We start from the raw sequence: 26,687 nt of genomic DNA on the forward strand, positions 1-26,687 counted from the left end.
ATCTCCTCCATCTTCTCCACCTCCTGCTAATCCTGCTGGTTCTTCTGCATCTTCTCCACCTCCTCCTCCTTCACCTTCTCCTCCACTTCCAACACCTTCTGCACCATCTTAATCTCCTACACCTCCTCCACCTTTCTAACCTCCTGCAGCTCCTCCACCTTCTCCACCTCCTGCTAATCTTGCGCTTCCTCCTGCACCTCCTCCTCCACCTTCTGCACCATCTTAACCTCCTGTGCCTCCTGCTGGTCCTCCTCCACTTCCTCCTCCTCCACCTTTCTAACCTCCTGCAGCTCCTCCACCTTCTCCACCTCCTGCTAATCTTGCGCTTCCTCCTGCACCTCCTCCTCCACCTTCTGGACCATCTTAACCTCCTGTGCCTCCTGCACCTCCTCCTCCACCCTTTCAACCTCCTGCAGCTCCTCCACCTTCTCCACCTCCTGCTAATCCTGCTGGTCCTCCCGCACCTCCTCCACCATTTTAACCTCCTCCACCTTCTCCTTCACCTCTAACACCTTCTGCACCATCTTTATCTCCTGCAGCTCCTCCACCTTCTCCACCTCCTTCACCTCCCGCTGGTCCTCCTGCACCTCCTCCAGCTCCCGGTGCGTCGTGCCGCCCCGCCGCCGCCTCCGCCTCCGCCTCCTCCGCTCCTCCCCCCCGCGTGAAGCCCCGCCCCTCCGCGCGACGCACACACGCATCCGCCGCCGCCGCCGCTGCGTGAGTACGTGTGCGCGCGGGAGAAGTTGCGTGCACGGGAACCCGCCGCCGTCGTCTCGTCCGCGGGAACCGGAGCCATGCGGCGGCTGCGCCACGGCCGCGGCTGAGGAGTTACATCTTGGTTTTTGAATTTGCCGTGATCAGCAGGTCCACGTCACGCGTGAACATCTCCTCCACCTTCTCCTCCACCTGGATTGTCCACTTCTTCTTCTTCTTCTTCTCCTTTTTTTTTTTTTTGAATGTTTCCTTCTGCGCGGAGTCCGTAGTTCGCCGGCGAGACGCCCGATGTGTGCGATGTGGCGACCGCGGGTCGCCCTCCGCACGCTGTCGGTGTCGCTGTCGGTTCTGGTTCCGGTCCCGGTCCTGGTCCTGGTCCTGGTTCTGGTTCTGCCCCCGCCGGCCGCCGCGGAGGGCAAAGCGCGGAGCTGCGGCGAAGTTCGCCAGGCGTACGGAGCCAAAGGCTTCAGCCTGGTCCATGCCCCGCTCCAGGAGATACCAGGTACGACACACACACACACACACACACACACACTCCAGCTGCACCTGTCACGGCGGTTTTACACGGATCGAACTATTTGACCCGGTCCGGTTCCCCCTCGGATCCGGACCGGGAGGAAAGGTCGGGAATCTGGATTTCTCTGATTGAGTGATTCATTGACTTATCACACACACACACACACACACACGCACACACACGGATTCCCCTTTTTTTCACTTTATTTTGAAATTGCAAGTGTTTTTTTTATTTTTTGTTTTATTTCCTCTTTTATGTCGAATTCCCGACATGACCGTGCTCTGCGGACGCGCCTCGCCGGGTTTGGAGCGCAAACTTCGGGTTGAAAGTCCCCGGATGTTCGGTTCCGTCCGTATCGATCGGTGATCAGAAACAACCGTATCGAATGAGCTAAAGTTTAATTTGATTTTAACATCGATGCAGGTGTTGTGGCTTTTGGCGGGTCTGGTAGCTACACACACACACACACACACACACACACACACACACAAACACACACACACAGTTGACCTCACTCGTGCATCTGTCTTCCTTTCAACCCCTCCCAAATTGATGGGAGGAGAGAAACATCCATAAATTTCCTTCCGGTCAGTCGACTGGACACCCCACCCAACACACACATACACACACACACACACACATTCACACACACACTCACACACACTCCAACCTGTTGCTTACATTCAACAGCAGAGACGCTGCAGCTCCGTCCTGCTGCATCCGGCGGCAGTTACCACAAGTGGCCACTAGGGGGCGCCATAACCCCGGTGCCCCCCCCACTCACCCCATCCACCCCTTAATTCCTCCTTTTTTAAAATTTCTACCTCCCTTTTAATATTTTTTCGACATTTCTTAAGGCCAGAATTTACGTTTTAATTCATGCTCATTGGTACAGTGGAGATACTGTGTGTGTGTGTGTGTGTGTGTGTGAGGTGGGGGGGTTATTATATCTCGTGCGGTGGTAATCACATTTATGGTCAAAGCGGGAAAAGGAGATTATGCAGCGAACACAGCGAGAGGAGAGAGATGGAGTTAATCACTCCATCTCTCTCCGTAAAATAAAAAAAGACAGTGTGTGATTTATTATTTATTATTTTATTTAATTTTTTCAAATTCCTTTTATCTATTTATTTGTTTATTTATTTTTCTAAAATTAATTCATTTGAATTTTTTTTTTTTTCTTCTTTAAAATAAGTGGAAAAATAAAAAATAAAGGAAAAGTAAATAAAAGTTGATTTGGCGTTTTTAGATGATACGACGGCGATGGTTTTGGAGGTAGATGATTGGCTGGAGGGAGCGGCTCCAAGGAGAAGGGTCAGATGAACAAGATGATTGGGGATGAGGAGAAACCTGAGAGGAGGAGGTGTGAAGGTACAGGAGTGGAGAGAAGTGTCGGGGTGAGGAAGGAAAGGTGGAGGAGATGGAGGCTGGAGGTGCTGGTCTGGAGACACCGAGGAGAAGATGAAGAGGTTCCTCTTGGAGAGAGAGGAGGAGGAGGGCGTCCTTGCTAGATGTTCGGATTGAGATGGTTTGGACTTGGACAGAGGAGGGGTGGTGAAGATCTGGATCTGACGTGCAGATCTTCTCCAGAGGGGAGATGGAAGGATGATGGTTGATGAATGGACATGTTGGTGTGGGAGGAGATGGTTAGATGGAGGCAGATGATTGGCCGCGGCACCCGAAGGAGGAGGAGAAGCTGAGAGGACGCTCGATGAGACGCCGTCAAACTCGGCCCGTTAGCCTGTGCGCGGAGCGTTAGCGTTGCGCTAATCAACCGGCCAAAGGTTGCCTAGCAACAGAGAAAGGTAAAATACAGCCCATAATATCATAACCGAATGAACAGCGGTGTGTTTTAGCAGATAGATGCTTCTTGGAGCGTTTGAGGGCTTCGTCAGGAAACTCTCCTTCACCTCTGACTGAGACGTCGCCAAAGATTTTACATTTCGAAAAGCAGATTTTAGTGCAGGTTTGCTCATTTAAAACCCACAATCCTCAGCTCCTGTGACCTGTGCGGGGCCTACAAGGACCTACGAGGACCTAGGAGAACCTACGAGGACCTAGGAGGACCTACAAGGACCTCCCTCCAGTTTCTTGGAAAGGACACGACCAGAAGGAACTTTAGTTTTGTTCTGGCAGCCCTGGGAGTCTGGAAAGGCCTTTAGCCATTTTAAGCAGAAAGCTTACAGTCGGAAAATAAATCATAATGATATTATAATTTTGATTCAATTTCATTTACATTTTTAAAAATTCAATTTTGTTTGTTTTTTTTTTGTGTCGAAATTTTTTTTCTCTGCTTTTTTTTTTTTGTTTAAATAATATCTAGACAACCATAAGACCTACAAGCTAAGGGATACAACGCTAAGAAGCTAAAAGCTAAGCATGGCCTGGTTTCTGGAAGGTTCCATTTTGGTTTATTTTTTCTTTATTGAGGGGTGATGATGTTTTATTTTGAGTATTTGAGCCAAATAATTTCAAGACAATCATAAGACTGTCAAGCTAAAGGTGATGTGAAGAAGCTAAATGCTAAGCATTGCCTGTTTTCAGGCACAAATACTTCAGTCGGTATCTTTACCCTTCATCTTCTTCCTCCGACTTAGCCAGAAATGCTAAGTGCTAATACCCGGTTTGTCCGCCTGTTTGTCAGCCGCCGGTGGTTTTTGTTGTCCGCGGTAATAACCCTCTGCGTAAATACAGCCGGGGTTTAGCCGCAGGACTCGGGAGACGGAACAGTAGAAGCCCTCAATTACGGCTAATTAGCTATGCTAATACGAACGTGCGGCGGGCGGCGGGAGTAGCATTAGCGCTTATCCCACCATGCTTTGCTGTGTCATGCTACCGCTGTGCCTCCAGATAGAAAAACACTCGGGTTTAATAATTCTGCAGAGGTCGGGCCGTGAGCTCTCATTTGCATAAGATAATTATTTTGACAGCTCTTTGCCACTTAACGCCCGTGATACTTTATTTATTTTTATTTTTTTATTTCTTTATTTTCCATAAAGGTGACGGATCACGCTCGTGTGTTTGCACAGGTGTCGCCGTTTGTAAACATCAGTCAATTACCCATTCCGGGGGGATTTGGATTTAATTAAACTTAAATATCTTGCCATTTAAATGTTAATTCAAATCAAATATTTAGATTCTGAATAAAGTGTGTTTTGTTGGGAGTTGGATATTTTACATTTTTTCTTTTTTTTACCCCCAAAGTTTGTCGTCAGACCCGTTTATTTGTTGTTTTTTTTTTCTCCTGAATTAGCGCTTTTTACGCTGCAGCTATCTAAATCCTGCAGGGCCTCCACGATTGAAACATCACCGTCGGCTCCAGAGCCACAAACCTCCACCAGCCTCACCTGGAAACCAGCTCCAGTTGTTTTTATTTTATTTGTTTGAGATTGAAAGCCCTGTACGTTCTCCGCTAGAAGAAAAAGCCAAGTTTTTTCCAGGTGGAAAGAACGAGGACGTTCCCTCCATTGATCCTGCAGAAGTTCTCGTGTGTCGAGTGCAAAGCATGACGGGAATCTGATAAAAACAAGGCAGCAGCCCCTCTAAAAATGGAAAATACCAAAAAACATTCAATATTTAGCTTATTTTGTATTGTATTGTGTATTTGTAAGTATTTAAATATTAAAAGTTAATTTAAAATCAATAAAATTCTTGAAATTATGGGAAGCTAACACAAATGGCTAACGCCAACAACTCCCCCCCCCCCAAAAAAAGAGAGAAAAAAATGGAGCCTTCTGAAAAAAAATGTCAATATCTACTATTTAGCCTCTTTTGCTGGCAAATTTAAAATCTAAAATTATTTTTTTAAATAGATTAAAAGTTAATCTAAATTAAAATTTTAATCGATAAAACTCTTCAAATGATGGGAAGCTAACACAAACCGCTAACACTGCCCCATCAAAAATATTCCAAAAAAAAACAGTCAGATGTAATATTTATCTTCTTTTGCTCGCAGGTTTTTTACGCTTTGTCTAAATGCATTTAAAATAGATTAAAATTGAATTTAAATTAAAGTTTGAATCGATAAAATTCTTCAAATGATGCAAAGGTCACAAACTGTCCCACAACAAAATGTAAAAAAAAAAAAAAAGGAGCCTTCTAGAACCCAGTCAGTGCTTAATAAAAAATTTAAAAAGTGTCTCCTTTTGCTTGCAGATTTTATGGTTTGTCTGTTTAAAATTTGGTTGGAATTAAATTAAATTGACAGTTAAAATTCTTATAATTTTATTGAAATAATCAACCATGGTCCTGGGGAACGAGAAAAAAATTCTGCCAGGTTGTGCGACACATAAAAACCATAAAAACCTCCATAAAAAAAACTCCTGGTCTGAAGCCTCTGCTTCTGACCGATCTCGCGATCAAACCTAAAGAAAAGAATAAAATAAAAGTCCTGGCCAGACGAACCGGATGACGTCATGAAGTTCCGGGAGCTTCTGGCGGAGGATGAAGAGGCCTTTAGCGCTGCGAGGTCAAGTCTTTTGTCCCGGACGTCCGCTATCCTTCATCTCCATCTTTTTATTTTCTCCCTTAAAAAGCCCCTCGTCCGTGTCCGTCAGTCGGTTCCCGCGGGTTTTTCCGTGTGTGTTGACACGCCGGCGGTAATAAACTCCCAGCCTGGAAATAAGAGTCTGATTCATAAGCGGGAGCCCGAAGCGCCGGGGCGGCGAGAGGTCATTTATTTGATATAAAGACTTTCCCGTCTTCCTTCCGCCCGAGGACTTCGCTCAGTTCGCCCGATCGTTGGGAGTCCAATCAGGAAATTGGTGCGGCTGCAGACCGGTCACGCCGCGCTCCGGGTCACGGAGGCTCGGCTGAATTTCTGGGTTTTTTTTTTTTGAGCGAAAAGCAGTGGCGGGGGAGGGAGGGATGGAGGGTCGCCGCTAAAACACCCCCGTTTGAGGTTAATTAACTTCCCTGCAGCCGACGGTCAGGCGGCTTCTGTCGCCGACGCTTTCTATCCCGCGGTTGTTCTCGACAAAGTCCCTTACGTTATGTTACAGATGACAGTGTGTGTGTGTGTGTGGGTGTGTGTGTGTGTGTGTGTGTGTGGGTGTACGCTCCAGCGTTCCGCTTGTGATCCCGCTCGACCTTCTGCCGAGCCTTGGGAGCGAAGAATCAGTCAGGAGACTGGAAGTAAAATAAAACGGCTTGGCAGCCAGAAGGTCAGTGGTTGGAGGCCTTTCTGTGTGGAGTCTCCATGTTCTCCTCAGGGTTCCTCCTGCTTTCCAAACACATGCAGGAGCTTCACCGCAGACCCTACGTTGTCCAGACGTGTGAACGATCGAACGGTCGTTCCAGTCGGACTGGAGTCAGTGAATGGATGCCTTTCTCCGTGCAAAGTAGCAGTCGTGCTAAAAAAGTGCTAATGTTTGGAAATATCGTCCAGTGGAACGAATGAACGAACGGTTCCATTTAAATCCAATTCATCGAAGCTTACAAATAAAAAGTCTTATCCAGAGTCCAGAAGAGCAGCGACCTCCGACCTCTTTTTCCACCAAGGACCAGTTTTATGCATGAAAGTGTCAGTTCACAGTATTTAATAATGAATATAAAACAACGCATAGCGGGCGCGGAGCTCGTGTATCACCTGTTGCGATGAACCCGTAACCTCGGTAGGAATCTTGATATTTTCTATTAAATGCAGCTTTTACGTCTCCGCCGTCTCGCCATTTGCTCGTTTCCTCCCGAAAAATCTCTCCGGCGACTTTTGTTAGGCTAGCTTGTGCTAGCTGATGTTTGAAATGGCGCGGCGGTACGGCGAAGGCGGAAACAGTTGTTTTGCAAAATAAAATCCGGAAGGTGTGATTAAAAAACTATAACTAATACAGATGGTCGGTTAAACCCCGCCTCTTAACCGACGGCAGCTGTGATTTGCTCCCGTCCACAACCACGAGTGCAGGATAAGCTACATAGATAACGAATGTTAGCCTTGTGCCCGAGTCTTCTGTTTCCCCTTCCTGGATCGGACGTCGCCTTTTTGGGGTTCGTTGTTTTGACGCGGCTTGTCGCCCACGGGTTTTTTCCCTCATGGAACAACCGGCGGTGACGTGCACGAAAAAGCTTCTTCAGTCTGTGAAAAAAACCCGGCCTCATTAGAGCCTTTTAGTCTTTCTTTCTTTAGAAATGAGCTTTCGCTTTTTTCGTTATTTAACTTCACTCATTTACAGTTAGATGAGGCTTCGCGCTAAAAGTCATTACCGTCTCGTATAACACTTTTTGTATTATATTTATCCTTTATTTTAGTCAATGTCTGCGAACAAGCCGTCGTTCGCCGAGTAAATTTAACTTTTAATTGACTGTGATTGGAGGTGACGATAAAAGGTGCTCGCCATTCGAAAGCTGCAAATATATACTCCGTAAAATAAATAGAGGCATGTAGAGATTCCCTGATGGGAGTCAGCCTGAATGCTCTTGTTAGGGAACGTAATCCAGTGCTTAATTGTTGTCATGGCGACCATTGGGCTGGAGTTGGGGTGGAAGCACTGTCAGCTTTGGCGCTTCTTCCGGCTGGATCACCGTTTAACGCCAAAGACGACGACAACGAACATCTGTTGATCTTTTCGGACGGATCAAGGAAGCGGAATCTGCTTCTCTAAGCCGGACGGGACGCTGTTTTTGAAACGTCTGTCGTTGTTCTCGCCTGTAAATTGTTAACACCAGGTTGCTTTAGTTGTTGGTCGCCCGATTGTCCAACCGTACCGCCGGGCCGTCCCGGAAAGAATGAGGGTTCGTACCTTCGATCTGCGCCGAGGTCCGTCGGAGCATTGACCCAACAACCCAACCGTAGCGGATTATTCTAGAAAGAACCGCAATCCACACCGGAGTCCATTTGAGTTTCCACCCAGCCGTACTGGACCGGGGTTAGCGTCCTTATCTGTCCTTTCGAGAGTCCGACCACCCAACCGGCTCTCCAGAATAATAATTTTCCAGTTCAATCCTGACCGTTTGAGTTTTGGCCCAGACGCCGCGCACGACCAGCCTTCCCCGGAAAGAAGCAGGGCTCATGTGTCCGAGTCCATTTGAGCGTTCGCCCGGCCGTATCGGACCATCCCTCAAAGAACCGGGGTTCGTTTTCTTTATCCGCACAGGAGTCCTTTTGAGGGTTCGCCCAGTCGTACCGGATTATTCCGAGCACCGGGTTTCATTTCTTAGATCCTTACCGGGGTCTGTTTTAGCGCTCGCCGAACCGCCCGGCCATACCGGCGGATTCCAGGAAGCACCAGGGCTCATTTCAGGCCAACTTAGCAACCGTAGTGTGAACGCAAACTTAGCGCCGCCCCGGTAACGGTTAATCTCGGCAGTAAGGGCGGGTTATAACATCCGCGATTACACCAAAATAAATAAAAATAAATGAATAAAACAGCTCAACAAATGTTCCCATTCAGCCTTTTTTTTTTTTTTCCTAGAGCCCATTAAGATGCTCTTGGCTCTGCCAAATTGGAAATACGTCGCTTGCCGGCTCGCATGCATCTTCAGAGAGAACCGCTAATGAGATGTGAGGAGATTAAGGGTGTGTGTGTGTGTGTGTGTGTGTGTGTGTGTGTGTGTGTGTGTGTGTGTGTGTCAGGTTTAGTGACACTTTCTAGTTCTTTCTTATCCTCTGCATCTGCGTGTAAAAAAGGCTAAAGGTGTTTTGTCTTCATCTTTCCCCGATAGCGAGAGGGAACAGGAAACTGCTGAGGCGCCAGCAGGAAGTGATGTCATCACACGGTTTATGTTATGTTTAAGTTTTGCAGGGGTGAGCAGGAAGTGATGTCATGGTCACGAGCAACGTTCTTGGCGTGTGTGTGAGTGTGTGTGTTTTATTAGTTTTAATACTAGTATTAGTAGTTGCAGTATTATCATTGTTATTAGTTTTGTTTTATTCTCATTTTATCTCATTTGTTTTATTTTATTGTTTTTACAATTATGATTTGCAATGAAATTATGTAATTTTTATTTTTACATTTCCGCTATAGTTATTATTGTGATTATGATAATGTAATAGTATTTTTATGAGTAGTGATAGTAGTAGTAACAGCAGTATTATTCTTTAAGCATCTTATTATTATTATTATTGTCAGTGCAATCATTTATTTCATTTTTTAGTACATATTTATTCGCATTATTGTTCGTAGTATTTTTATTTGCATTATTAATAAATATTATGTTAACTTTATAAGTATTTATGATCAGCATTATTTATTTTTATTATTTGTAATTTTATGAGCATTTATCATTAGTGTTTATTATTTTTATTGGAATTCATTATTCGCATTCTTATTAGCAGTGTTACATTCTTTAGTATTTTATTCCATTAAGATGACTGAAATACAGGCCTTTAAATCCTTTCCCGTATTTGGTTTTCCTTCTTGTCGTTTTCCTTTGGTTTCCGCCGTCAGAAGCGAAGAGAGTCCTGGAGTGAAACCTTCCGAGCTCCGGTTTTATTTCTGCGTATTTCACGGTTTTATCGCCGCCTCGGTCGTCCCGGGCGCCGAGCAGCCGCTTCGACCATCTGCTCGCTCCGACGTGTCGGCCGTTCATCAAACAGTCGGCCGGCGGAGGACGGACGGCGACGGCGAAGCGGGAAAAAAAACAACCTTTCCAGGATGGAAACAGAAGAACAGCAGACGAGCTCGGAGAGGGAGAGATTCATCCGTTCGTTAGTCACACGCTCGAGCCAATCAGATCGGAGGACGGGGAGGGAGGCGGGGTTTGACCTCGATGGGTCAGCTGTCAATCAAAGACGTACGATCACAACGACGGACCTTCAACAGGTCCTGGACGAACCCGCCGAGGATGTTTTAAATACATACTAGAACCTCTTCGGACGTTCCAGGTCCGACTCCGAAGCGCGGTTGGGTTGGAGGACCGAACCGAAGATCTCAGCGCTGGAGAAGTTAATGAACCTTCTGCTGATTTCCTGAGGTTTGCCTCCCTCCGTCCCCGCGGGGGAAGCTGCGGTTCACCGACGGCTGAACGTGGACACCGGAGAACGTCGGACCTTCTAGAGTTCCGTAACCCGAGGACGGAACCGAAGACGTCGTTTGAGGTTTGGTTCACCATCAGACCGCAGCGACGGCTCCGGTTCTCCACCGGAGGACCTTCAACGCCCCCGACATCGGAACTTTCGGAGGACAGTCTTGCGAACGTCAACTCTTCGGTTGACGCCGATTGTGACGTTTCCATGGCGACCATCGAAAGTACCCGGGACGCCTCGCCGGTCCGTGACGGGAAAAACAAAAATAAGAACCTCCCCTGGGCTGAGATGTATTCGCATCCCCGACACCCGGACGTGTTCTCCACCCTCCAGCCCACGGGTGGAGTCTCATCATCGGCGTCGCGCCGGCAGGAGGACGGGGACTTCTATCTCCAGGTCTTCAGAGGCAGGAACCTCCTCCGGGGGCCAAAGGCCGTCAAGAAAACACAAGGCCTCGGAGGTAATGAGCGGAGGAGGGGCGGTGAAGGTTCTCCAGTCATTAGCGGTCTGATGGTAAACCATACCTTGGACGCGTGTTGGGTTCGGTCCTCGGGGAACGAAGCTGCGGGTCTTCTGTTGAACGTCCGACCGGTCGCTCTCAGATGTCCACGGTCAGGAACCGCAGCTTCCCCCGCGGCTTCCCCTTCAGGTCACCCAGGAGGGGGGAGGTATTTAACGCCGGAGAGACGCCGAAGCTAAAGATACGGAATAATGAGGGCGGTTCTGGTTAACCCGCCTTCCTGCTAGTTGCCGGCGACTACTAGTTTCCGCTGAACCAAAAACAGAGACAGCTGAGCTCTTCTCATCGTTAAAAGTTAACCAGTGTTTTTTTTTTCTTTTTCATCCGTCCATCTTTGCACTGAAGACCTTAAGACACTTTATAGCTTTGACGTGTTACTTTGACACTTTATAGTTTTATTTGTATTTCTTATTCTCACCCTTTTTTTTATACTGTTTATACAATTTCCTACTATTATTATTATGTTTTACTTGAAACTCTCGCACGACAATTTCCTTCGGGATAAATAAAGTTGTTCTTATTCTTATTCTTATCTTCCTCCGTCGATCCGGAGTCGTGTGGCCGGGCAGCAGGAAGTGATGTCATCACACGGTTTATTTTATGATTAAGTTTTGCGGGGGTGAACAGGAAGTGATGTCATGGTCACGAACAACGTTCTTGTCGTGTGTGTGTGTGTATGAGTGTGTGTGTTTTATTAGTTGTAATACTAGTATTAGTAGTTGTAGTATTATTATTGTTATTAGTTTTGTTTTATTTTCATTTTTTAATTTTGTTACAATTATGATTTGCATTGAAATTATGTCATTTTCATTTTTACATTACTGCTATAATTATTATTGTGATTATGATAGTGTATTAGTATTTTTATGAGTAGTGATAGTTGTAGTCATAGCAGTTTTATTGTTTAAGCATGTTTTTAGCATTATTGTCAGTACAATAATTTATTTCATTTTTTAGTTCATATTTATTTGCATTATTATTAGTAGTGTTTTTACATGTTTTAGTTTGTTACAGTTATGATTTATGATTACCACTAATATCCCTACTCATAAAATACTAATACATTATCATAATCACAATCATTATTATAGCAGTAATGTAAAAATGAAAATTACATAAATTCAATGGTAGTATTATTGAAGCATTTTATTATTATTATTGTCAGTGCAATAATTTATTTCATTTTTTAGTACATATTTATTCGCATTATAATTATTACTAGTGTTTTTACTTGCATTATTAATTAGTGTTATATTAACGTATTAGTATTTATGATCAGCATTATTTATTTTTAGTATTTTTGCCCAAGTATAATTTTATGAGCATTTATTATTAGTGTTATTTATTTTTATTTTTGTTTTTTTGTTTGTTATTTTTATTTTCTATTATTGTTATGTTTTTCTTGAAACTTTGGCACAACAATTTCCTTTTGGATGAATAAAGTTGTTCTTATCTTATTGGAATTCATTAATCGCATTCTTATTAGTAGTGTTACATTATTTCGTATTTTATTACATTAAGATGACTGAAATACAGGCCCTTAAATCCTTTCCCGTATTTTGTTTTCCTTCTTGTTGTTTTCCTTTGGTTTCCGCCGTCAGAAGCGAAGAGAGTCCTGGAGTGAAACCTTCTGAGCTCCAGTTTTATTTCTGCCTATTTCACGGTTTTATCGCCGCCTCGGTCGGCGGCAGCAGCCGGAGCAGTGAGGCCCGGACCTCCCTCTCCTTGGCTACATGGTCCAGCTCTTCTGGAGGGACCCTGAGGTCTTCTCAGACCGGCCCGTGGTCTCCTCCCAGGTGGACATGCCTGGGACGCCTCCCGGTCCAGGAGGCCTCCTTCTGGATGGAGGCTCCTGCTGGATGACCCAACTTCTCGCCCATCTCCAAGGGAAAGTCCGGCCACCCTGTGGAGGAAACTCATTTCAAAGCTTGTATCCGCAATCTCCTTCTTTGGGTTGCTACCCACTCCTGAGCATAAGTGAGGGAGGGAACGCAGATCCACTGCAACAGACCGGCACAGTCATGGCCAAAAGTTTTGAGAACACAACCGCAGAAACATCTGGCAAACACCTAAGAACCCTGCAGGAACACACTTCTGTACAGAGTTCTCGCCGTTCCTCCTGTCCATCTCCCGCTCCATCCTCCCCTCCCTCGTGAACAAGACCAGGAGATACTTGAACTCCCCCACTTGGGGGAGGACCTCCTCCCCGACCCGGAGTGGACACTCCACCCGTTTCCGTTTGAGCACCGTGGTCTCGGGTTTGGAGATGCCGGTCCTCATCCGGGCGGCGTCACATCACAACCACATCATCTGCAAAAAGCAGGTACTCCATCCTGGAGCCACCAGTCCGGATCCCCTGGACGCCCCTGGCTGCTGCACCGGGAAACTCTGTTCTGGAACAGAATGGGTGACGAAGGGCCGTCCCGGCGGACTCACCTGAAACGGGTCCGGCTGAGACCCGGCGACCCGGATCAAGCTCCGACACCGACCTTAGGGGACCCAACAATCTGTGTGAAGGGGTTCGGTACCCCAAGTCCACGGGTCACGGTCCACAGAACACCTGTAGGACCCTGCCGAGGGCTCAGAGCCGGTCCACTATTCCTAGATGGAAACCACCACACTGCTCCTCCAGGACCCGAGGTTCAGCAACTCTTTATTCTCTTTATTTTTTTTTTCTTTGTCTCTTTTTGTTTTTCCTCTCTTTCTGTTTATTTCCCACTCGTCCCCCGACAAGTTTTTATTTTCTATTTTTTTCCACCTCCGGCAGCAACGGGGCGTCTCATCTAACCGCGGCGGATCGGCCGGCGCCGTCAGACAATCTGGCAACTTCAACACTCAATTAAATTTTAAGTGGCTACATGAGTAGAAATGCAAGAATTGACTAAATGTGATTTCGAGTCACAGCTGTGTGTGTGTGTGAGTGTGAGTGTGTGTGTGAGTAAAATTTGCATAAACAGCGCAACTCTTTTTTTTTTTATTTGTAAGCTTTGATTAATTGTAGATTAAATGGGATCATTCATTCATTAACTGGCCCACCAATCGTGCAGGGGGGGGGGGGGGGGGGGCTCTCCCAGCTCTCATTGGTCGATAGGCCGGTTCACCCTTGATCGGCCAATCACAGGCCCAGATATAGCAACCAACATGGGTAATAAAGGATCTCCATTTAATGTTTTTGAACAGTCGGGCGAAAGAATGGGACAAATAAACTATTATTATATTTCCCCCCTGAAGGTCACCTGGAGCGTCTCCAGCTCGGCTTCCAGCTGGAAGACAGAAATGAAGGAATCCCTACAAATGTAGGTCTCGGGTCGGTGTTTCCTTCCCACGAAGGTAGATGTTCTCAGAAGGCTCCTTTTCCATCAGAGGCCGCCGTCTCCTTGGCGTGATCCTGATGTTCCGGGGCCGCCGGGACGGGCGGAGTTTCCCGTCATGTATCTCCGACTCGCCTCGGTTTCCCCCCTCCGGGGACGGCGACTCCGGCTGCGTACTTTCTTTTTGAATTTATTTTTCGAGTGCCTCCGTTCTCATTTCACGGTCCCGCGGCCTATTTACGGCCGGACCGTACCAATCGCGGGAGGCTCCGGCGCCGCGCCGTTACAAATGGCGGGACGCCACCGCCTGCAGGTATGAAATACCATAATGTGCCAAGGAAGAGACAGAGGCGGTGATAAAGCGGTAACGAGGTTTTCTATTATGCGTCGGGAAAAACAAGGCCGCTCTGTGGATGGTTGAGTCCTAATTGAAGGCCGCTATCGCCGCCGGCGGCGGCGGCGGCGCGGGGGCGGTCCTTCGCCCCTCGGCTGCACCAATTACGCGCTCTCGCCTCGACTCGTATGGCCGGGATGGAAGCTGGCGGACAAGCCGGAACGGGTGGCGATTCCCCATGAAGTCGCCCGCAGAGAGCTGGAGGTCAGGCGCGCGGCGTGATGAACGGCGGCCGCCTCCTCATTCTACCCGCGATATGGCCCTCGGAAATGGCTCGACACGCCATCCTCCGCGCTCGGCGGACCGCCTCCGTTGACAAACGGACCGCCCGGCGCCGCGGCGGAAGGAATACGTAGCCTGACGAGCGGGAGGGGAGCTTTATGAGCCCCGAGGCGGCGATGCCTGAGCTCAGGTTCTACCTGGACGAATCAGGTTACTGAACTACTGCTAGGGTACATCTCCTCCGCCCATCGCTGCTGCTTCTGTTTTTGTTCTTTCCCCTCAGGTGATCTTTCAGACCTGTGGATGGAACACCATTAGTTTCTTTCTAACTGGAGGAACTTTCTGCAGTTCCTACAACCTTGTCAAGAGTTGGTCTGTTTCTTGGGACACCTCTACTTTTTAGGGTTCCATTGGAACACAAAGGTGAGTCGTGACCCTCATAAGCCGTAAGCCCATTAGCAGATACTTCCTGCGGACGGTGGAAGGCCATTTTTAAAAACTATCATCACTGGTCAGATGTTTCTTGCTATGAGAAGAACGGAGGTCCGAGGTCTTCTGGCCCGTTGCTTCAGGGGGCTTTCCAGGGCTCAAGGAGGAACATCTACATCTGAGCCAGAATAAGTGGCTAACAGCTAATGTTTTTCTTCACACGATGTCAAAAAAAAACACTCCAACCATCTGATGGTCCATAGTTATTATTCCATGAATGCTGTGGCAGCTTCACCTCCATGCTGTCCATGTCTTCTTCTCCTTCTTCTTTGTTCGGAGTCTAGTGTCAGCTCATGGTTGGGTTCATCATGTGACGAAGTAGCTCAGGGAGAAGATTAAAAACCCTTCAACCAACTGATAGTCCATGGTTATTATTCCACCTCCAAGTTGTCCATGTTGTCTTCCTCCTCTTCTTCTTCTGTGGTTTGTTTCTGAGTTTGTGTCTTAGGCTACCCAATGACCCCTACCGTGGGCCCTTCCTCCCTCGGGGAAAACAAAACTAAAGGGCTCCTGTGGAGGAGGCAGTTCTCAGAACTTCTGTCCGTAAGACACCACTGTTGGTGTTGTTGGTGTTGTTGGTGTTTGGAAGGTTCAATCACATATTTGATGTCCTTGAGAAGTGTGTCCATGTTTTAGGTGTCAAACCGCGGATGCGTTTGGTGGAACGACTCCTTTGCTCAGATCGTGGCTGCAGCCATGGGTAAAAAAACACCTGTTTCTCCAGGTGCTGCTTCTTAATCGTTAAAAGTTTTCCCAGCAAGAACGTTAATGAGGCTTGACGGAGAACATCTGCAGACCGGATAGTTTGTATTTCATTAAAGGTTAATTGTGTTTCTCCCCCCCCCCGCTTCCAAGTGAATGAGTGACAGGGACCGTCGTTCAGACCTGGATGAATGATGGTGTGAAAGGACACTCTGGAATGGGTCCCTTGGTCCAGGATTAAGGAGAACGCTGACGCCGCCTCACAAGGGCCTGGCACAGCGTGGGCTTTCACATCCTGAACGTGATTATTCACGATCACGTTGTTATTGGTCTTTGACAGCAACGGCTTCCAGATCTGTTTGGGGAGGGGATTTTGACTGAATCACCGGCAGAAACATCTATCTACAGGCCTATAACCTTTGCAGAACCCCTATAAAAGATGCACGCCAGCAGAGATGGACGCCACCAAAGCATACAAGTCCTTACCACACAGTAGTACTTTTTGTACTCCTATACTGCTGGGATAGAATTACCCTGGAGGTACTTTTGATTAATTCCAGTTGGCAAGAAGCTATGTAGAATCACAATAGGCCAACATCGGGTTGGAGATTGATGCTACGTAAGAGGGGCGAGACATGTACATCCAGAGAGTCTCAAGAACACGGACCAACCTGAACCGGCTGCCGCCGACCTCCGAGATTCGGTGCATTCGTGGCGTCACGACCCGAAGGACCCGGCTGTTATTTTCATCCGCTTGAAGAGCTTGTCCTTGAGAGTCCAGCTGAGTGCATCCGTGCTAAACACTAGATATTCCCAGAGTATCGATGCAGCCCTCAAAGACGGCGTGTAGATGTGGGTCTGCAGTGAGAACCGTGTGGGTGGCCAGACAGGAGTGTGTGATGGCGGGGGTAGGAGGAAGCAGCGGGGTGTTTAAGTCTGATAATTCCATTCTCCTGACAGCCGGCCGAGCATCTCTGCGGCCAGACAGCCTGCGATTCACACATCGCAAACCCCTGCCAGAGTCCTCTGTTTGTTGAAAGCCTGTTTCAGATGGTGGGGCTGGAGGTGGGGGAGGTGGCAGTGATTAGCACGTTTATTCAAGAGGCTAGAATACGGCCGAAAAACACTTTTGTAGATCAGCATTGTTCCACTTCCCCTCCTTGTGCTTTCCAAACTGAAGATGCTTTATACCGATTCAAGCGCCTTGTGTGACGGAGCCGAGAATTAAAGCGGCTTTTTCTTTTTCTACGTATTAAACATAAAACACGGAATATGTTAAAAGAACCAGGCAGTGTGTTGCCATGGAGGTCGTGTTCGAGAGACGATCCGCCGCCGCACTGCTGTCGACCCGGCGAAGCAAGATTATCGATTAAGCGATTGAGCTTGTCGGCGGCGGAGCCCCCGCAGAATGATGATGCACTCCGGGGCACCAAGGTTCGCACTTTGACCCCAGCTAGGTTCCCCCCTCGCTCGGGTTCCCTCCAGGTTCTCCGTGGCCTCCTCCCGTGGTCCAAAAACACTCGGCGGCTTCACCAAAGTCCCCGGGTCTACCATACAGTGCAGTTAATCCCTGATTGACGGCTGACCCCTCCGGGTTAAGCCCCGCCTCTTGCCACAATGACAGCAGAGATTGGCTCCACCGACCCCATGTGACCCTGTGACAGAAGAAGCCTGCTCACATAATGCCTGCGATACATAATGGATGAATGAATGATTGTTAGCATCCGGTATGCACCAACACGGTTGTACCAAAGGCGCTTCCTACCGGCTCACCGAGGCTCCACTTACCATCTTATGTGGAGGTTCTCAGTCGTCCGGGTCATGGGGGATTCTTGTCCAGATCTTCTCGTCGTGGCAACTGGACTTGAGTTTCTGCACTTGAAGACGTTTCCTCATCCCAGAGGCTTCTTGAGTTCCGATGACCTGTGGGGAGTTTCTGAATAAACCTGCCCGCGAGTTGGGCGGGTCTAGATTATGGTGGCTTATTACGTAGATGGAAGAGTTGATCTGTGTGGATACATATATAGTTTTCATGCTGTTTTGTTTTGAATCGTCCCCATAGGTGACCGTGACGGGTCGGGACGCAACTTCCCGATATCTGATTTTTGGATCATTTTCTGTTTTTGGGTGAAAACGCAAAACTCAAGCCGCATCCTGGCCGTCCGTCTATACGAGAACGGCGTCTGCAACCCTGAAAGCTGTTTCCTGCGTATCCATGGAGACCGGGGAAAACGCAATACTTTGATAACGGGCATATACACTCGGGTGTCAGTCAGTTGCTATGTGCGGGAAGGTCAACCGCAACGGCAATGGTGGACTCCAGAGTACTCCAGAGTACTCCAGGGTACTCCACAGTACTTGGACTGGCATGACTCCCAGTCCACGTCCTCTTGGAAATGACCCTCCTTGTCGCTCAGGGTCACTCTGTGCAATTATGTACCGACACTCCATTGCTTGCCGTCGTTGTTTACTCTCGCTGTAGTGCCCGCGGTCGCTACCGCACCGAGACAGGAAGTGTCCCCATGCACTCGCTTGTTTAAGAGCATCGTGGAATCAGAGCGCCGACTACAGTATCTTTAGAAAAAACAGGAAAAGTGGGTGTCCTGCAGTGATTCACGAACCCTGGAGAAACTACGGGTACAACGCACAAAACTAATAAGCGCGACATGAGCGACTAGAATGAAAAGGAGAAGGTGCTGAAGATCTTCTGGCGTTCTTTTAGCTGCTGTGACTCTTTATTATTCAGATGAGCAGAGCTCGCTTAGCCAGATGTTTGTCAGCGTTGAAGAACTCCATCCCGATGCATCTGAACAATTCAGCTGCACTCAGTGTTCTCCCCTGAGATGAGGGTTGTCTAGTTGTTGTTGTTGTTGTTGACCTGACAGGAGGCCTCTGGCGGGGGTCGGAGCACTCCACCGATAGGAGATGTCAGCGTCTGAGGCGCCGTCGCAGCCCGACTGGCGGAGACGCCGCCGCCGAAGGGAAGCCCCCTCGGCGTCGTCAGCGTTCTGTGGCGGCGGCGGTTCAACCCCGTCAGTCCCTGTAAGCTCCTCATCAATTTTCTCCCCTCCCAAAAAAAGAAGGTGAGTCCAAAAATGGCTCTTCTTCAGCCACGTCAGCAAAGCGAGAGTACGTGTCCAGGCCTCCAAGTGTTCCCTTCCCTTCTTCCTCGCGCTGGAGTGCACAGCAGAGACGGACAGATGCGCCGCTTCAGAACCTCAAGAATCAAAACAAGATGAGACCCGTCTTTCCTCTTGGAGGACTCGCGCTCATCATCTGCTGAGAATATCCCGGCCTTTTTCCTCCGGCGTGGCCTCGGCTTTCTCAATCGGCCGTTCGCGCCGATTGTAATCATTCCTTCCTGGAAAAAGGCACGACGGCAGATGTTTCGAGGAGTTTAATCCTCTCGGCGGCGCCACTCCAGCGTTTACGTCCTCTGAACCCTTGACTGTGACACATCTGTGGCTGCCATGCTTCTTGGCAGCGTACCCCTGGAGGTACACTCTGGTCCGAGAAGGGGAGCCAGCCTCCTCTCAAGCTCCCCGCGATGGAGGCCGGTCATCTGCGAGCCCCGGAGCTCCCCCGCCGGCTGTTCACACCACCAGATGTTGCGTTTAGGCTCGACTCGTGCACCAGTTAGCAGGGTCAATCTGAGACTCCAGATAACCTCAGCGGCCCAAAAATAGGAGGTCCAAAAAACCCGAGGGTGATGTTCAAAAGCTGTGGGAATTTTCAGGGAGCCACAGGGAGCCTCCTTCATGTTCACGTACCAGACTGAATTTAGGGAAGCTGTATTTCCGATTGCTCTGGGCCACGCTTGCCGAGGGATACCGGACCCCCGGGCGCGAGAAGCTACTCAGAAAGCTTTAAGCTCCGCCTCTCGCTGTCGAGGAGCGCTTCCCGGTTTCCCCGTTTCCTGGAGCATATTTAGCCCCCGGAGGTGCCGGAAGAAGGCTTGCTGAACCTTCAGGACCGGAAGGAGGAACCTGTTGTGAAGACCGTTCACATGCAGCCGGAGCCCGTCGTCACATCAGAATGTATAATTATTCCGTTCTGCCCGATACGTGAGTGGAATCGCTTTTATTTTCCTCCTTTTGAAATGACGCCGGACCTTCTGATGCTGCCGGATGCCGCCGCCACCGACCGAATGCTAATTTTATCAGCAGCAGCAGCAGCTCTGGCGTGGACGGCGGCGCCCGGCAGCCAGTTTAATGGGCTGCGATAAAAACACTCTCACCTCCGTCTGGTGGCGGCAACAGAGGGAAATGTAAATGAGACCGGCGCCGCCGCGGATTTGGCGCCGTCGGAAACGCCGCGGCCGCGCGCTCGCATTCTGGCAAACGGTGCGGCTCCGGCGAACCCCCGTCCAGATGCCAACCCTCGGAGCTTTTGTTTCCGTTGAAGCCACGAGCTTGGTTTCTACGCCCACGCTAACAAAGCGGCTCGTGGCCGACCGCTGAAGCCGAGCACAAAAGGCCGACGGATATTTCAGCTTTGTGAAGCGGCGCCGCGGCGATGTCAGCGCCGCCGCCGTTGATGTCATTATGCGCCGCCGCCAGGCGCAGATCAATTACTCCTTGTAATTATAGCGTAATTAGCCAAACAATGCAAGGCCACATCAGGGCTAAGTAAGCTATGATGCTACATGTGCACATGAAGGGTTAGCAAGAAGGTCCCTGGTTGGATCCCCACAGTGGACCTTCCTGTGTGGGGTCTCCATGTTCTCCCCGTGTTCCTCGGGGTTCTCCGGGTTCCTCCAGCAGTCCAAAGACATGCAGGAGGTTCGCTGGAGATCCACGCTGGAGATCCACGTGCAAACCGGTGACTGAAAGGCTCTAAATCAGGGGTGTCAGACTCAAATACGCAGCGGGTCAAAATATAAAACTGGGACAAAGTCGCGGGCCAGATTTGACATTTATTGAAAAAGGCCCGGCTGATTTTGCGATTTCTGCCGCTGCAATAAAACTAGCCTTTACAGCAGCCTCACTTTGTGATTTATTTTGTTTAATTCATTTATTTTTTAATGGGTTTTTTTGAACGTTGTGAATCTGTTGATCTTCTGTACTTTCTGGTGCCTCTGAGTCGTGTCCAGGTCCTTCAACTCGTCCGTTTGGTTTCATAATGTCATCTGATGTTGTAGTTCCAGACTCCACGGACAAGACAAACAGATCTTCTGCCTCCCACCTGTTCAGAAAGCTCCTGTTCCCTGCCTTTCTTTTAGCCATTTTTGGGGAGAGGTAGCGCGGCGCCAGTATTAGCATAAGGTCGCTATGACGACTGTCAGCGGAGGAGCGGGCCTTTATGGGTCTTGCTGTGATTTTCACGCCAAAACACCAGCAGAGTGTTCTGGGATTTGTAGTATTAGTGGTTCCTGCGCTGTTGGCCAGCTTTAGTAGTCATTTGATACGGCTTCACTGGCCTAGTATCATTTTATCATTAGCTCGCTAGTTAGCACACGTGTCAAACTCCTGGCCTGCGGGCCAAATGTGGCACGGCACGTCATTTTACGTGGCCCGTGAGAACATCTTAAAATAAAGAAGTCAAAAGCGTGCCTTGACCGTAAACTACATTTCCCAAAATTATGTTCCCCCGTGAAGCGACGGCGTCCTGCCGGTAGATCGCAGCCAATCACATCAATGCCATTTTCAACAAGTGGAAATACAAATGATCCCTAAATGTCCAGGAGGCGAAAAACTAATGTTGGTGCTTCAAGGAGAAAAAAACGCTGTCTTTTGTGTTCCGAGGAAAGGGTTCGATCTACGTCGGCATTTTGACACCAAACACAGAGCTAAGCATGCTAAAGTTAGCCTTCCGGGAAAAACAACAAATGGTCCAAGAATTAAAAGCCAAACTGCGACGGCGGCAGAGTGTGTTCACGAATCCATGATTGATGAAGTGGGTTAACTTGACAATAGAAAAGGATTCATAATAATAAGGATTATAATATGATATATAATATAATAAGGATTTGAATGGGTAATAAATTCAGAGTTATTTAACTTTATGGAGTCCATTTCATTTAGTTAGATTTATACTGTTCCCGTTTGTGTGGCCCTTCGAGGGCAACCATTATGCTGATGTGGCCCTCGGTGAAAATGAGTTCGACATCCCTGCTCTAAACGATAGGATAGAAAATTCATTTTATCGTCCCAACGTGGGGAAATCTCAGTTTGACGTGTGAATGAGCGGGTGAATGTTTTTCACGAGGCCCCGTGACGGGTGAGCGTTCCTGGTGAACCTCGCCTCTCGTCAAATCACGGAAGGGTTCTGCTTTGGACCGCGAGATTAGCGTGCTAGCCGCTAGCAACGCTGACCGACGTGACCCATAAATTGGTAAATTAACAGGCGTCTGGACAGTTTTTGGTTTCGTCTAAATGACAGAATCTGTTCATTTTGATTCGGCTTCGGGTGCATAACGTTATATATTGTTTTTGTCTTTATGCTATGTATCCGTGCGCTGCAGGCAGAAAAGTGGGAATGTTATCGTACACGTTCCTACACCGTGCATGTGACATGAAATGCTTCGATTGTATAAGCAAAATGTGTTGCGATCAACAACTGCGGAGAAAACTGAATTAAATGTCTGAATGCGACAAAACATTTTGAACTCTAAACAAAAACGGAGACATTTGGTTGAAGGTTGTTTTCAAGAAAAATACTTCACGTCTATTCAAGTCCTTCTTCTATCTATGAAAAACAAGCCGAACTTAAACAATCCACAGGCTGCAAATCAAAAATGCCGTCCTCTCTTTGTGTTCGTGCACTTTATTAAGAGCGACAAAAATATTTTAACCATTTTATTTAGATGATGCATGATCTTCAAGTTTAACATGACATTTTAAAAATGAACAAACTAAAATAAAATACATTTAGATTAAAAAAAAAATAGATAAATAAATAATATAAATAAACATAATATATATATAAAAAATATAAATATGAAAAAAATATTTCAAGAATATCAATATATCAAGAAATATATAATGAAAAAAAATATATATGAAAATAAATATTAACCAAAAATTGAATTAAATATTGATTATTTTCTAAAACCACAGGGAGCAGCATCAGCCGCGGGTTTGCGACCCCTGACCTTTGCTCCTCGCCGGCGCTGAAAAACGGCGGCCAACTGCTCCTGGTTCATCCATGATGGGCTCAATGCAGAGAAGGAATTCCCAGAGAGGGATTAATAAAATATAAATTGTTATTCTGCCTTGCCATCTTGACTGCGACTACATGGAAGTGATGCCCTTCCAAAGACGAAAGCGCGAACGTGCCGGCCCGTAGGGAACGCATCAAAGTGGCTGTTTTTTTAAAACTAAATTAAAAAAAAAAGAAAAAATAAGGATTTCACAGAAGATACTATGAGAGAACTTTTTTTTTTTTTTTCGTCTATTTGCAAGTGTATTTGCAGTCCCTATGTCCTCTATCGTAAGTGGCTTTGGATAAAAGCGTCTGCCAAATGCAATGTAATGTAACTTGATTTCAACCCGACCGAAAATCCCCCAAAAAGGGGCGGGTCCCCTGCGCTCTGATTGGACGTTGCACTCGGGAGTGGTTTCCAAGCGGCAGGATGGGATTTTAAGAATTCCCCCTTTTTTGGTGACGAGTTGCCCAGAGGAACAAATCGACAAAAAGCTGGTTATAGATCATGAATGAATGAATGAATGAATGAATGGATGTAAATAAAGGCACGGGTTGCATCCAATAGATCCAAAATGTTTCTTGTCTCTCCGTCGTCGCCGTTCCGTCCACGTGATTCTGGAGCCGTGAAGGTGACGGGGAGGAAGTTTATTCGAAAGTCTTAATAATAAAATAAATAAACCTGGCGGCGTTCCCTCGGCGCGGGGGACATATGGCCGGCGTGATCGTGGGAATTATCCGTGTCATCTTATTTGGACGTTTTCAATTTGGGTCTGCGGCCCCGGCGGAGGCAGTTGAAAGCGGGCGATCTGGGTGATGGAGAGGAAGGTCCAGATGGCGAGGCAGCAGCGAGATCAATCAAGTTTCATGCACCCCTTCCTCCTCCTCCTCCTCCTCCTCCTCCTCCTCGTCTCCACATGCAGACAGATGTGATTTAACACAGTAATTGGGTTTTACTTCTCGCCGGTGGATCCTTGTTTACAAGCACCTGATACAACATGTGCGAGGCGGCGTGAACGGCGGCGAGCGACCCGTCTCTTTCTTCTTTTATCTGAAAATGAATCGCACGCCAGCGACAGAAGCGGAACGCCGTCGCCAATCGATCGGGTTGTCCTTCCTTCGGGAAGATTTTTTTTTTTTTTTTTTCCAGGCTTGTTTTTGAATGTTTTCCATCCGGTTTGAGGCTTTTCTTAAAGTTTTTCTCGGTCGCTAAGCGACGCATCCAGGAGAGGGCGGTGCAGAGTTCACGTCGGAGGTCCGGCGTCGTATCGAGGGTTACGATGTACGAATCACGTCCTGAATACTTTATCGATCCCCCCGGGAGAGATTGCTTTTCTTGCTTTTCTTATAAAGCAGATTCTGCTATAGAGTCAAGTGGGAAAGAATCAAAAAAGAACGCTATATAAAAATAAAATAGCCTAAAATAAAATAAAAAGAACGGTGAAGATCGAAAGAAAAAGAATAAAAATAAAGTTAAAAGTATGGGGAAAATGTATAATGTATCAAATAATATATATACACTGCTCAAAAAACACTAAAATTAAATTTTCTTGATAATACTTGAATGTGTTCCCTTTATTTTTTTGAGCAGTGTATAGAATATATAAACACAAAATAAACTTTTTTTGATCCTCATAGGGGAAATTCCTTTGTCACAGCAGCTTAACAGATATAATTTAAAAAAAAAGGAAATAAATAGAATATAAATAGAAAGGCAGAAGAGAGCAAGACAAAAAAAAAGTGAAATAAATAGACAACAGAGAACAACAACAACAACATTATAGGGCGACATCAAGGAACAGTGAGGGCGTAAAATACACAACTAGAACTAAACAACAATGTAAACAGCGACAAAAATTAATAGCGATAAATAAAATAACCAAACAAAAACAGGCAAGATATGTGGATAATAAATATATAATGAATGATTTTCTGTATATATGCTAAGGAAGAGGCAGAGTGTGTCCTCTGCTGCTGTGGAATCCATGGCAACGTGGAATCTCTTCTTCCAAGTTTGGCCAAAACTCATGGGGTTTGTGCTGTAATTGCAATATTTATTGCAAAAAATATATTTACATTAATTATTATCAATATCTATTGATATTTATTGATATTGTGTGTGTGTGTGTGTGTGTGTGTGTGTGTGCAGGTGTATTCCCCTCTTTGTAAAGCAAATAGGTTTTCTCACTGCATTTTTTGATGTCATACCTGCCCTTGTGTGTGTGTGTGTGTGTGTGTGTGCAATATTTTTGCAGATCAAGTAGCTCTATTCAATGCTCAATTCTCAATGCTCAACACTCATGCCTGCCCTCGTGTGTGTGTGTGTCTGTGTGTGTGTGTGTGTGTGTGCGCGCGCGCACAAGTGTATTCCCTCTTTGCAAAGCAAGTAGCTCTTTTCAATGCTCAAAGCTCATACCTGACTCTGTGTGTGTGTGTGTGTGTGTGTGTGTATTTTGCAATTCAAAAGAGCTGCACACATGCACCTGCAAGTCGAATGAGGCACAAACGTCACAAGACGCGTGTGTGTGTGTGTGTGTGTGTGTGTGTGTGTGTGAGGGGCGGGGTTTAGCCCACAATGTTCAGCTGTCAATCACAGGTCTGCACCAAACGTATGGACGAATGATGAAGCGGTGAACGTCCATCCTGAATCTGATTGGTTGTGACTTTTTTTTAAACTGTCACCCTGGGTGGGGAGGTCCGTTACCATGGCGACAGCTGCCGGATCCAAATTCTGCGATTTTTTTTTTTTTTTTTTTTCAGATCGAAACCCATTTTATCAGAACATTTAGAGAATTATTAGGAATTATGCAAAAACACGAAGGTTTCCAGGCGTCCCCTCGGCAGCTGGGATGCTTCGGAAGGGTCGGCGCCGCAGAAGCTCCCGAACCGCAGGAACTTTTTTTTTTTTTTTTTTTTTTTTAATTAAAACCGCCGTCACAAACATTTTTCCGCGTGAGATGAATAAATGAATAAAACATTTTCCACCCTGACTGGCTTCCATGATGATCCGATGATGTTTTTTTGTTTGTTTTTGGGGCGGCGGCGGCGGCGGCGGAGGATGCTCTTTGTGGACGCTGCCAGTAGCGTCCGGCGGGGCGGAGCAGATGGCGCGGCCCATATGCAGAGGCTGCCCTCTGGCCAGGTGGACTAATCATCCCTTGTGGGGTTTCGGCGCCGCGTCTGGCGCCACATGTAGGAGGCTTCCTTCTCGCCGCCGCCACCCTGATTCATGTCACAGACGGGACGCGGTCAAACCTCTTTTATTCATTCAAATTCAACCTTTTACTTCGAATCCTCGATTCTTGAGTGTTGTTAGATTCTTCCGAGGACCTTCCTCCACATTGTAGCGGCGTCGGACGTTTTCTTTGTCAATTAATCAGTTCAACATTCGCGCTAACTTATAAAAACAACTGAGAAGGGATGAACAAAAATGGCAATGGAAAGAAAATCATATTCTGCAGGTTACAAATCGGAAGTAGTGAAATATGCAGCCGGAAGTTTGAAGTTAGTGAGAAACTTGTAAGGGACTGGCGGAAAGCCGAGGTTACTCTTTCTGAAGTGAAGGAAACTAAAAAAGCTAATCGCGGGCTAAAAGCTAGCTGGCCGCGGCTAGAGGAACCAAAAATGCGACTTATACTCCAGTACGACTTATATATGTTTTTTTCGTTCTTTATTATGCATTTTTGGCCGGTGCGACTTATAATCCGGAGCGATTT

At 47.2% G+C, this 26,687-nt stretch overlaps 1 protein-coding gene across 3 annotated transcripts in view; it reads left to right on the forward strand.

Moving 5' to 3' along the window:
* The first annotated feature begins 741 nt into the window (after nt 1-741).
* Nucleotides 742-26,687, forward strand: part of LOC147235985 (glypican-6-like) — a 123,162-nt gene continuing 97,216 nt past the window's right edge. For 2 of the 3 annotated variants that reach the window (XM_086144380.1, XM_086144381.1), the window contains exon 1: nt 742-1,216. In XM_086144380.1, the coding sequence (XP_086000506.1) occupies nt 1,003-1,216 (214 nt within the window). In that variant the 5' untranslated portion in view covers nt 742-1,002. Of the gene's footprint in view, nt 1,217-19,806; nt 19,893-26,687 lie in introns of those variants that run through there. The other variant, XM_086144382.1, reaches the window with a different exon arrangement.

Source organism: Fistularia commersonii, chromosome 3 (assembly GCF_037954325.1).
Source record: "Fistularia commersonii isolate RoL2024-O1a breed Wild chromosome 3, RoL_Fcom_v1.0, whole genome shotgun sequence".
Lineage (NCBI taxonomy): Eukaryota > Metazoa > Chordata > Actinopteri > Syngnathiformes > Fistulariidae > Fistularia > Fistularia commersonii.